General features: G+C 47.5%; 2 protein-coding genes across 3 annotated transcripts in view; one reads left to right on the plus strand and one right to left on the minus strand.

The window, feature by feature from the left end:
- The window catches only part of LOC133133597 (neuronal tyrosine-phosphorylated phosphoinositide-3-kinase adapter 1-like), a 19249-nt gene extending 16557 nt beyond the window's left edge, over positions 1-2692 (minus strand). Inside the window, 1 exon segment of the mRNA XM_061249698.1 lies at positions 2148-2692. The gene's annotated coding sequence lies outside the window, so the exon portion shown is untranslated.
- Positions 2693-5353: 2661 nt separating this feature from the next.
- The window catches only part of mogat3b (monoacylglycerol O-acyltransferase 3b), a 12342-nt gene continuing 5195 nt past the window's right edge, over positions 5354-12500 (plus strand). For both annotated transcript variants that reach the window (XR_009709122.1, XM_061247681.1), the window contains exons 1-6: positions 5354-5611; positions 8517-8888; positions 9885-9975; positions 10608-10715; positions 10882-10952; positions 12001-12205. Coding sequence is in view for 1 of the 2 variants with exons in the window: in XM_061247681.1 (XP_061103665.1) it covers positions 9894-9975; positions 10608-10715; positions 10882-10952; positions 12001-12205 (466 nt within the window). In the remaining variant the exon portion in view is untranslated. The remainder of the gene's footprint in view (positions 5612-8516; positions 8889-9884; positions 9976-10607; positions 10716-10881; positions 10953-12000; positions 12206-12500) is intronic.

Raw genomic sequence — 12500 nt, forward strand, 5'->3', positions numbered from 1 at the left:
CCAGTCTGACCCAGCCCAACCCAGTCTGACACAGCCCAACCCAGTCTGACCCAGCCTGACACAGCCCAACCCAGTCTGACCCAGCCTGACACAGCCCAACCCAGTCTGACCCAGTCTGACACAGCCCAACCCAGCCTGACCCAGCCCAACCCAGTCTGACCCAGCCTGACCCAGCCCAACCCAGTCTGACCCAGCCTGACACAGCCCAACCCAGTCTGACCCAGCCTGACCCAGCCCAACCCAGTCTGACCCAGCCTGACCCAGCCCAACCCAGTCTGACCCAGCCCAACCCAGTCTGACCCAGCCTGACCCAGCCTGACCCAGCCAAGCCTGACACAGCCCAGCCTGATCCCAAATGCAGACGGCACTCCTAGAATCAACTCTAGACCCGAACTCTTTTATGGAAGAAGCAACGATGAATCTGAACACAGCTGTCCTGAGCAGCTGACTGTCCAGGGCCTGCGGTCCAGCTTGGCCACTAGGGGGAGCTCCAATAAGCCGTTGATTTGTGACACTATTGTGCATATTCTCTCCAAAGATCTTTTCTTGTATTCTTTTGTCAAAGCAACCTTTTTCTGAGTCACTGTGTGTCTATATCTGAGTGTATATGAGTGTGTATGTGTGTATGAGTTTGCGTGTGTGTATGTATTTCTGTGCATCACACGCACGTGTGTGTGTGTGCATGCGTATGTATGTGTTTGTGTGTGTGTGTGTGTTTGCGAGTGTGCGCGCGTATCTGTGTGTGTGCGTGTGTGTATGTGTGCGTGTGTGTGTGTGTTTCTCTTTAAGAACAGTACCCTGTCTGCCATTACAGAACAGCAGCGGGCCACAGGCAGCACATGCAGGCGGGGGGGGGTTCAGTAAACTCTCACTGAATAAATTCACTGTCTGTGAAAATGTGAGTCTGTCACTCTGGATACGGTAAGCTGCCACGTCTGCTAAACAAATTAACATGAAATTGCTTTTTAACCACAAAATCAGCCCAAACACACCCAGTATCCTGGGAACCAAAACCCAACACATGCATGTCGGGTTAGGTGTGCTCCTGCCGTTGCCCTTGACCGAGGCTCTGGCCTCAGAGCTGGAGCTGGTCCCCGGGCGCTGCACTGTGGCTGCCCACTGCTCCTAAGTAACGAGGATGGGGCAAATGAGGAGGACTAATTACCCCTCGGGGTTCAGTAAATTAAGTCTTATCTTATCGCTCTCCTCTCCCGGATCCGGAGGTGGAAAACTCATGTGCCATTGCTGGACTCTCAGGAGAGCGAACCGCAGATCACCACACGGACCCCCCGCCCCCGCCGTCCTTCAGCCCCGCACTCGAACCGGAGCTGGACAGAAACGTGTCTGAAAGGAACTCGAAACCGGGGCACTTACAGTGTACAGCCACGCGCTTTCCGTCGCTGTCTCATTTAAAGACACTGGGCCGTCAACCGTCTGCCACCGTGCAGAGGAATACACTACAACGGGGTAGATGCGAATTCCGCTGTTGATTGTTCGTGCCGTTACATGGCAATCGCGCTGCGTGTGTTTCGGTCCTGGCTGGCCGCGCGCTGGCCTGTGTGCATTTTCCAGTCCAGCTAATAGAATAGTGATGTAATGTAATGTTATGTGACGGAATCCTTGTTTCGGCGCGTCCGTCTGAGGACTGAGAAAACGCCGCTTCATTTACTACCCGGAACAGCCACCCCGCCCCTTCCGGCGAAAACACACAGCCAGACAGCCAAACTCAGGCGCAAAATACACACCTGGGTACGCTAATCCAAACATCTACGCGCCATTGTATGCACTGGGGCTGATGCGCACCGCGCCACGCGCGTGAAATAATCACCGCCTGGTTCTCTTTGCTGTTGCGCGCGCCTTTCTGAAAACTGTCATTCCAAATGAAAACTGTTTTGACGAAAGTCGAAATTCCTTCACCAGAAGTTGCACTGACACTAAATCTTTACCAATTCAACGCAGATAGGCTAGTAGCTGGCAATCGGTTTTCTTTTCCTTTAGAATGTCTGCTAATATGTATTGCTTATTTGTGTTTTGGCGTGTTGGAATTCGATTCACGGGTAAAATCAACGTAGGCAGAAAGCAACATCATCATCATCGACAACAACAACATCATCAACAACAACAACATCAACAAAAACAAGACGTACCTGTGTTTCTGTGGTTGATATCACATCCAGACACGAGATGAAAATGGGATATTCCGAATAATGGCGAACGATCAAAAGCTGGCGGTCAATTTAAGTGTACGGTTTTGCATATACTAGTTCCAGGTATATTCATAATTTCATGTCTAACAACGCCATAACATCTGTGGTCCAATTTCATTCTGAAACAACGTCAGGTCGTTTTCATTGCGTGTCTTAGAGACGGAAAATACATCTCGTCTGCTCATTGAACGAGGCTCATTCAAATGATTGGACAAATACTGCACATAGCTGACGGCACACTAACGGCACTGGAGCCTGACGCAGAGGGAAATAGAGATGGAAACATAATGCGATACCCAGTTATAAAAACAAACAAGAACAACCCGCACTCGGGGCGCTGAGGATGTGGGGATATTCAGAGCAGCATTGTCGATAAAATAGTGGCATAAATAGAAAGGGATATTTCTCCGAAAACAGTCGCAGTTATCTTATTTTACCGTCGATTCGATGGCATGTCTGACTTGGCCTGAAATTCGAGCAGAAATTTAAATACACGGTGCAAGTCACTGCGACATAAAAAAGAGGCTAAAAATAACACCAAAAAAAACCTCATTCACAAAAAAAAACCCACCAAAAAAACCCCAAAAACAATGGAGGGGTATTTCCGAGACCCGGCGTTCCAGGGACGCGACAGAATGAATGCAAACAAATAAATAAACAAGCACGAATTTGCTGGTTGGAGTGGTATTGTATCAATATTAATATTTCACTTTCCCCGCGGGTGGTAACTGCTCAGATCCCAGGCGCGATGAAGAACCCGGTGAAGATTCCGTTCTCCGGCGCTTCGCTCCGAGGAATTCAGGCTTTTCGCCCCCTCCCCCTCCATATCGCTGTTTACACGCTGTCAATATCTGCTCGGTGTGGGACACCATTTAATTTTCACATTTTCGAAATGTTACGTTTGCAATTTGCACCGCTGTCGGCTCTGTAACGGCTCGCTCTCCCCGTAATAACCTCCTGCCGAGTGTTGTGCCAGCGCTTGCCGTTAAGACGTAAGCACGCTGTCAGCGGTCCGGCTCTGCCCGTTCCCCCGTCACTCAAAGACACGGAGAACGGCATCAGAGATTCGCGCGGATGACACGCAACAGCCGTTTCAAAAGGCGCTGCTTGGCGCGAGACAATCGGTATGAACTCAAACACTGACCCATTGCGAAGCAGAAGGTACCAATCACTGTCGAGCTTATTGCCCTGGCAATTCGCTCTCTACACCAACGGAAAAGCGCGGCAAGAGAGTGGCAGTTAAATGCCCCGTGTCAAAATGCGAACATCGAGATAGCCTACGCTCACTTAGTCCGCAGACTTTACACACTGACTCACGGGACAGCCTCACAAACGGTGCCCTGCTGGCTCAGTGAAATGTGTCATTCGTGCAGCATTTGGATTTGAGATAGTACAGACGGTCAAGTTTTTAGTTCATGGTAGTTACACGCCTTTTACAGAAGCAGCTGAGCTGAACTTATACATGAACAACGCTGCAGGAAGACGGGCACACAAACATGCGCATCTGTGTGCAAACACACACACACAGACACACACACACTCACACTCACACACACACACACACACACAGACACTCACACACACACACGCACACACACACACTCACACACACGCACACACACTCACACACACAGACACTCACACACACACAGACACTCACACACACACAGACACACACACTCACACACACACACACACACACGCACACACACTCACACACACACACACACTCACACTCACACACACACACACACACTCACACACGCACACGCACACACTCACACACACACACACACACACACACACACACGCACACGCACACTCACACTCACACACACACACACGCACACAAACACACTCACACTCACACACACGCACACACACTCACACACACAGACACTCACACACACACAGACACTCACACACACACACACACACTCACACACACGCACACACACTCACACACACAGACACTCTCACACACACAGACACTCACACACACACAGACACACACACTCACACACACGCACACACACACACACACTCACACACACAAATGCACACGCACACACACACACACCTACACATGCACACACACACTCACACACACACACACCTGCACATGCACACCAGTGCCAGTTAGTGTGTGTGTGTGTATGTGAGAGAGAGAGAGAGAGAGAGAGAGAGAGAGAGGGCTCATTCCAATCGTTTATTTTTCTCCACTTTTCTCCTTTCCATGCTCCTGACCTGGAAATCGATCGAGGTCCGCCATTTTAAACCCGTTAAATGTTAGGAGTTAGGAACTCCCAATCTTTCCTTTGAGCAAGAAAACATCAGCGCATCCTCAGCGGAAGTGTTTATCAGCTCATCCTCAGCGGAAGTGTTTATCAGCTCATCCTCAGCGGAAGTGTTTATCAGCTCATCCTCAGCGGAAGTGTTTATCAGCTCATCCTCAGCGGAAGTGTCTTAAATGATAGACCTGCAGAGATCACCGCTGTCCCCCCAAGATGAAGATGTTTATTGGTGATCGAACAGCTCAAATGAGATCCTGTGACTATTTTACACACTACAGGCCACACAGTACTACAGGAGAGCCAGTGACTGGTTTCATATGAACCAGAGAGCCTTTACTGACTAACAGTGTTTCATATGAACCAGAGAGCCTTTACTGACTAACAGTGTTTCATAAAAACCAGTCACCACAACAGGGATTTGCAGACACGGTTTAACTGCTGAGCAATCCAAAACGAATTATAAAGCCACGGAGAAACGCAGGGTGTCGCCGTCAGTTGCCGAAACCGCCTGAGGGCCCCTCCGGCTACCGCGCAACAGCTGTCACAAATCCAAGAAAAAGTCTACACGCGTGACACCTGTCAACACACAACCCCCCGCCAGCATTGCCCAGAGCAGAGACAGCGGTGTCAATAAATGCAATTCATTGTTAACCCAACAGGTCACTGTATAACTGTATAACATTATCAGGAGTGTCGTAAGAAACTCTGGGCCCCAGTACATCGCTGTGCACTTTATGTGGGCTCCCCTTGAAAATTTTCAGTTCCAGGATATTGCGCTTCTGCCTCCGGATTGGCCCGACGCAAAACCAAAAGCTTCGCGTTCCAACAGACACGCAACAGTGCTGTCACATTCCAAAGCTAGGAAGACCAGTCCGTGCAGTACAGCGTCACTGGGCAACTTTTAAATCAGTTTATTTTCTAATGCCGCTGCCTATCTGCCTCACAATACCGGAACATCTACCCAATGGCTAGGTTGCGCGGCCGACGGCGTGTGGGCTTAAACCGTGATATTAGACTCGATTCAAGATGAAGGTTGAGTTTGTTCCTGGGTACCAGGACGACCGCAGACAGTACCGGGCGTATAGTGGGTCCTCTGTTGTGTTTCGCAGGGTAAGTTTTTTTCACTTGGACCAGCTGCATTCAATTTCCTGGCACGACCCAGCTGTGTATATTCAGCGAGAATAAGTGTCAGTTTGCTGTTAAAGCTTAGACCCGTTTATTTTATAGTGTCGTAAGTTCCTGTTGGGTTTCAGCAATACTGACAGAATTGCTTCAGCCACGCTGCGGGCAGAGTAATTATATAATAACGACGTATTACAGTTTTTTTTTTTACAATCGTTTTCACCCTTGTCTCAATACCATGACCTCTTTTTCAAAACTCTTCACACAGTGTGCTTTTGAAACACGCACCTGAACACATCGGTTAACCTTTGGTGCAAAATGCACTTCAACCACCAAAACACTTAATATTTCACCCAAAAGTGACTCATGCTGCCATAACTATAGCATATGCGTTCTCCCATAAGACTACTTTGTTACTCAATGCTCAATGAACTACAAAACACAAACAACTTGGAGCATTGCTAAATACATATATTATGTGTTTCCCTTTCCTCTATTTTTGCATCCACAAATATTTCAAGCCAAGCAGCTAAAGAAACTTTTGATCTGTTGGTTTGCCTCTCACAATAGATGTCATGACTGAGTGTGGTAAATTTACAATAAACTGTAAATTAATTAATGTTTTACTATATTGGAAGCCCATACTAACAATTTTTACTGTGTAATGTAAAACAATTTATGATAAAGAAACAAAGCAACAGTATTCTTCAGAGGGTTTACAGTATTTTGACATTTGTTCTCACAGTGCAATATACTGTAATTCAGAAAAGAAAAATACAATACAATCAATTACTCAAAATACATTACAATCAATAACAAATACATCCCAAAAAGCAATATTTTCACTGTATACAGTAATTCGCACATATATTGTCTGCCTATCAGTATCAGAAGTCTACTGTTGGCCTGGCCCATCCATCCTGTCCTCTGCATTTGGCCATAGATTTTCATCAACATCACTCTGAATGTTATCTCTTGCTATACATCGAGGAAAACATCTTTTCGCGTGCCTTATCCAGCCCTGGATGTGTTCCACTGTTATGTCCATACACCCAGCAGCCATTGCATCTAGAAGTGACATCTGTTCATGTGGGTGGTGGTCTAAACCTTCACATATACCTTCATAAATTTCATATTGGTACCTGAGTTCCTTGACACCCTCAGAGTTCCTGTCAAAGGGGACAGTGTACAACTGTTTCATCCTGATCTGGTGTTTCTGTAGCACTCTTGAAATGGTTGTAGTGCTTACACTGTCAATGTTTGGAAATATGTTCTTGTCTGCGATTATGTTGTTGCGTATTTCTCTTAGCCTGATGCTGTTGTTGACAATGACCATCCCAACTATTGTATCCTCCTGTTGAGGCATAAACATTATTCCCCTTCCCCTTGTGTGACTGTGTGAGGTAACCGCTGGGTCCTGTAGTGAGTCAAAGACAAATGTGCTCTGATACATCTGCTTTTTCTGGAGACTTCTCAAATCACAGTACTGCTGTAATATACACATCAATTGAACTCCTTCAGTCAGAATGCTGTAAATACTGTTTGGTTGAACCCTCAGTTTGGTTGAACCCTCAACCTGATTCCCTCAGGGACAGACCATGATTTACCACATGATCAATGACTGTGGCTCTGATTTCATCAGACAAAACTGTTCCACGACGTCTTCTTCCTCTACCTCTGGCTGCATCCATTTTCCCTACCAAGGCTAAAGAATGCAAATGCCAATCCAAAGGTGGCCCCTTTTATATATGTGGTAACGGGGAACAAACAACAAACACCTGGGTAGGTTGTTCACTGAAATGACAGCCAGGTGTTTCAACAGTACATATACAGCAGTAATAGTGGAAAAATCTCTTCAGTGACAACTACATCTATATTTACCCGATATACATGCACATTTCAATGCAAGTATGATCACTTTTGTATAGATGGTAACCAGGCTGCAAACAAAAAAAATCGAATAAACTGAATAAACTTTCTGCTCAAATCAGAATGATCTGTCTTACGTATTTCAAACATATAGTTTAATTTATCTGCCAAAATGCAGCATATTTCCTTCCACAATGATCAGAATTTTATTGGGTTTTGAACTGAAAGTTAACTGTTTTGAACAGAGTATCTAAATGTCTGCAAAATTTGCTGTATTTGTACAAACCTTTGCTGGTAGTGAACACTGACTGAGAGAGGTATTCATGAATTGTGGTGATTGAATGCCTTTAGTATGAAAGCAATGCTAAAATATCCACAGTTTAGTTCATATAGTCTAATGACATGGCGAATGTGTTAAGTGTTTTGAAAAAGTGGACATGGTATTGAGACAAGTGTGAAAACGATTGTAAAAAAAACTAAGTGAAATCACGTTTTTCTCCACATTAGAATGCGCTCGGCTTCAACCCAGACAATTGTTAATGGATTAATTATTTGGCCAGCATAATTACATCGCGGGCTGTGAAGATTCACCAATGGCTCACCCCATTGGCTGAATAAGTTCCAATGATTCACCCCATTGGCTGAATAAGTTCCAATGATTCCATTATATGAGCTAATTCCCTTAGGATGAATACAGCCAATGAGGTTTAAGGGTCTGTAACCCCGATAAAACCTGGTTCTGGAATCCGGACGTCGACAGCGAGGCATTGGCATACAATGCCCATGAGAAGGCGCTGTGGTTCACGAAGCAGCAAAGCGCAAGGTTGCCCGCATGTTTCTGAATTCGCCGTCAGCTGTCAATCAAAAAGCGCATCATTCAATCAAAGCAAGCTTGGTCATCACAAGGCGCAGAATATACGTTAGTCTGACGATCTCCCCACCAAACATAAGAAAATGACACAATCTTGCCCATTTGCACTTAAAATGTACGCTTATGTTAAGTCTGTGTGCTTTTGTATTGCAGTTTAAATTTCACAACTGACCTGGTTTGGGTTCGATAATATTCAGGCAACTGTGGATAGTGTAAGGTGCCCACTGCCGGGCCTGATTCTGGCCGAAAGCTGGAGATACGGAGGCCAGACTTTAACCCTTCCCCACTGCCCGGAGAGCCGCCGTATCGCCCCGCTGTCTGCGCCGGTTTGGGCGGAGAGCTGGTGCATGCTGGACTCTTCACGGATCTTCGTTATCTGTGACCGCGACTGAACTGGTCAAAGTGCAGCGGAGACTTCGCGCAGTACCTCCACACATTTCCGAACGTGGGACGGGGACATCGTGACACGGGGGGGACTGGTGACTCTTATTTGTCGGACAGGAGACCCACCCCTGACGGTGACAGGTAATGATGGCAACCTGAGGCTCACTGGGCTGCATGTTAACCGGTACAGAAAATCTTACCGCAGAAAAACCCACAGTGGTACTCGTATTCAGAGCAATTTGTAATCATTAACCGGTAACATTTTACTTGGACGTTAACTTTTTACTTGGGCGTTTTAAATTGCAACGATGGTAATCAAAGTGCACTCTGAGGTCATTACAGCCGACAGTGAACAGGGTTTCAGTAAATGTTAATTTCAGACTCATAATTAAGAGATAATACTAGATTTGTTAATTGGTCTCAACAATAAAAAGTATAGTATTTCATTGAATCTCTATACACAAGAGACATGTATAGAGTTCTGGCTGACAGTAATTAGATGTTTATTTTTGTTATGCGTTCACCCTTATCCGTAATGTAGGCTAATTGTCTCATTTGTTACGGTACAACCCCTGTCAACTGAATGCGCACAAAAGTTTCTTGTCAGTAGCACACGCGTGGGACGAATATTATACTGTAGCTACATCACGTTTGTCAGAAGGATAACGTGTCCAGTTATATTGAGGACACGGTTTGATAAAACTATACTTCTACATGTCATTTATAAAGCCGTTTTAATACAATACTTCAAAGTTCTGAAAAGATATCTGTAACCGATACCACACAGCTAACAATGGCTATATGGTAGGTGCTAATGAAGTATGACGGTTATGATGATCGTATTAATATGTCATGTAGCCTTCCGTTATACATATTGCGCGAGCAGACGAATGAATCACGAATTAATAATTATCATGGTCCTTTTTGGATCGTGCTTGCATGCCAAAGCGACCGTATCATTCCGGAGCGAAGAACTACGTTGAAGAATGTACGTTGACGTTTCCAGGTGTGTATTTGAGTTTGTCGGTAGGCCGACGTTTTCGCAGTGATGGGTGGGGACACGTTGGCCATCTAGGAAGGACAGTGAGGTGCAGATTTGGGATGTTTCTGTGCGTTTAATGTCCGCTCCGTCTGCAGGCGTCTGAGATGGCGCAGGAGACGACGCAGTGGAAGGACTGCGTGGAGAAGCTGAGCGTGCTGCAGTGGGTCCTGACCTTCCTTCTCATGGGTGAGAGAGAGAGAGACTTTACTTTGATTCCCCTTTATATGAAAACATCATATTCATCACACTAAATAAAATAAAAGAATACTAATGAACATGTCCATACACACAGTAATAAAACCAACAAACAACATCAAAAGAAAAAAAGAAACGAATCACAAATCATCAAAACAACACCTGTATTGTGTTAATGGTGTACCTGCTGTTCACCTGTTCACAGGTGTGTGCTGTTGTGTTAATGTTGTACCTAATGTTCACAGGTGTGTGCTGTTCTGTGTTAATTATGTACCTGATGTTCACAGGTGTGTGCTGTTCTGTGTTAATGTTGTACCTGCTGTCCACAGGTGTGTGCTGTTCTGTGTTAATGTTGTACCTGCTGTCCACAGGTGTGTGCTGTTCTGTGTTAATGTTGTACCTGCTGTCCACAGGTGTGTGCTGTTCTGTGTTAATGTTGTACCTGCTGTCCACAGGTGTGTGCTGTTCTGTGTTAATGTTGTAACTGCTGTCCACAGGTGTGTGCTGTTCTGTGTTAATGTTGTACCTGCTGTCCACAGGTGTGTGCTGTTATGTGTTAATGTTGTAACTGCTGTCCACAGGTGTGTGCTGTTCTGTGTTAATGTTGTACCTGCTGTCCACAGGTGTGTGCTGTTCTGTGTTAATGTTGTACCTGATGTTCACCTCTCTGTGGCTCTTCCCTGTGCTCTACACCACCTGGATGCTGATGGACTGGAACACACCTGAGAGAGGTGACACACCCCCCACACACACCCTCATACACGCTTACACACACACATACATAACAAAACAGTTATGTATTTGACCCAGGTTTGACATGCAAACACATGCACACATGCACACACACACAGATTATTCCACCCACAGCGTGATTGCAGTTCTCTCTGTGGCCACCAGGGGGCAGGCGATCTGAGTGGGTGAGGAGCTGGAAAGTGTGGAAACACTTGAGAAATTACTTCCCTGTGAAGGTGAGTGAAGAATGTTCCGGAAGTCATGAGACCCTGTTTGTCAAAAAATGTTTTGCAACCAGTACAAAGTTGACTGGAATAATTCCTTCACCCAGGTCGGAAAATATTGACATTTTGATATTTATGCTGGTCATTTAGAAGATAGAGGCTTACAGACTACAGCTGGGATCATCACATCCTAAGTCCTCAGGGTCTGAGAGCTGCTGGTTTTCCACCCTCCCTTTACCTGGGAGTCAGGTGTGTTCACCCTCCCTTTACCTGGGAGTCAGGTGTGTTCACCCTCCCTTTACCTGGGAGTCAGGTGTGTCCACCCTCCCTTTACCTGGGAGTCAGGTGTGACCGCCCTCCCTTTACCTGGGAGTCAGGTGTGTTCACCCTCCCTTTACCTGGGAGTCAGGTGTGTCCACCCTCCCTTTACCTGGGAGTCAGGTGTGTTCACCCTCCCTTTACCTGGGAGTCAGGTGTGTCCACCCTCCCTTTACCTGGGAGTCAGGTGTGTTCACCCTCCCTTTACCTGGGAGTCAGGTGTGTTCACCCTCCCTTTACCTGGGAGTCAGGTGTGTCCACCCTCCCTTTACCTGGGAGTCAGGTGTGTTCACCCTCCCTTTACCTGGGAGTCAGGTGTGTCCACCCTCCCTTTACCTGGGAGTCAGGTGTGTCCACCCTCCCTTTACCTGGGAGTCAGGTGTGTCCACCCTCCCTTTACCTGGGAGTCAGGTGTGAAGACAGTCTGGCCAATCAGTAGCACTAACTGCTCAGCTAACCCCCCCCACCCCGTCTCTGTGTCTGACTCCCCCCCCTGTCTCTGTGTCTGACTCTCTCCCCCATCTCTGTGTCTGACTCTCCCCCCTGTCTCTGTGTCTGACTCTCCCCCCTGTCTCTGTGTCTGACTCTCCCCCTGTCTGTGTCTGACTCTCTCCCCTGTCTCTGTGTCTGACTCTCCCCCCTGTCTCTGTGTCTGACTCTCCCCCCTGTCTCTGTGTCTGACTCTCTCCCCTGTCTCTGTGTCTGACTCTCTCCCCTGTCTCTGTGTCTGACTCTCCCCCAGCTGGTGAAGACGGCCGAGCTCAGCCCCAGTAGGAACTACATCATGGGGTCCCACCCCCACGGCATCATGTGTGTGGGGGCCTTTTCCTGCTTCTGCACGGAGAGTTCCGGATTCGCCCAGGCGTTCCCGGGAATGCGGCCGGCCCTGGCAGTCCTGGCCGGCCTGTTCCGGCTGCCCCTGTACCGGGACTATGTCATGAGCGCAGGTGCAGGCTGGGGTGTGGGCGGGGACCAGAGAACCACACAGTACCTTTCCCATTCACCTGCACCTGCACTCACTCACCTCAGCTCCTACTCGCCCTCTCTCCCTCTCTCTCTCTCTCCCTCCCTCTCTCCCCCCCTCTCCCCCCCTCTCTCTCCCCCCTCTCCCTCTCCCCCCCTCCCCCTCTCTCCCTCTCTCCCTCTCTCCTCTCCCCCCCTCCCTGTCTCCCTCTCCCCCCCCTCCCTCTCTCCCTCTCCCCCCCTCCCTCTCTCCCTCTCCCTCTCCCCCCCTCCCTCTCT

Source organism: Conger conger, chromosome 7 (genome assembly GCF_963514075.1).
Source record: "Conger conger chromosome 7, fConCon1.1, whole genome shotgun sequence".
Classification (NCBI taxonomy): domain Eukaryota; kingdom Metazoa; phylum Chordata; class Actinopteri; order Anguilliformes; family Congridae; genus Conger; species Conger conger.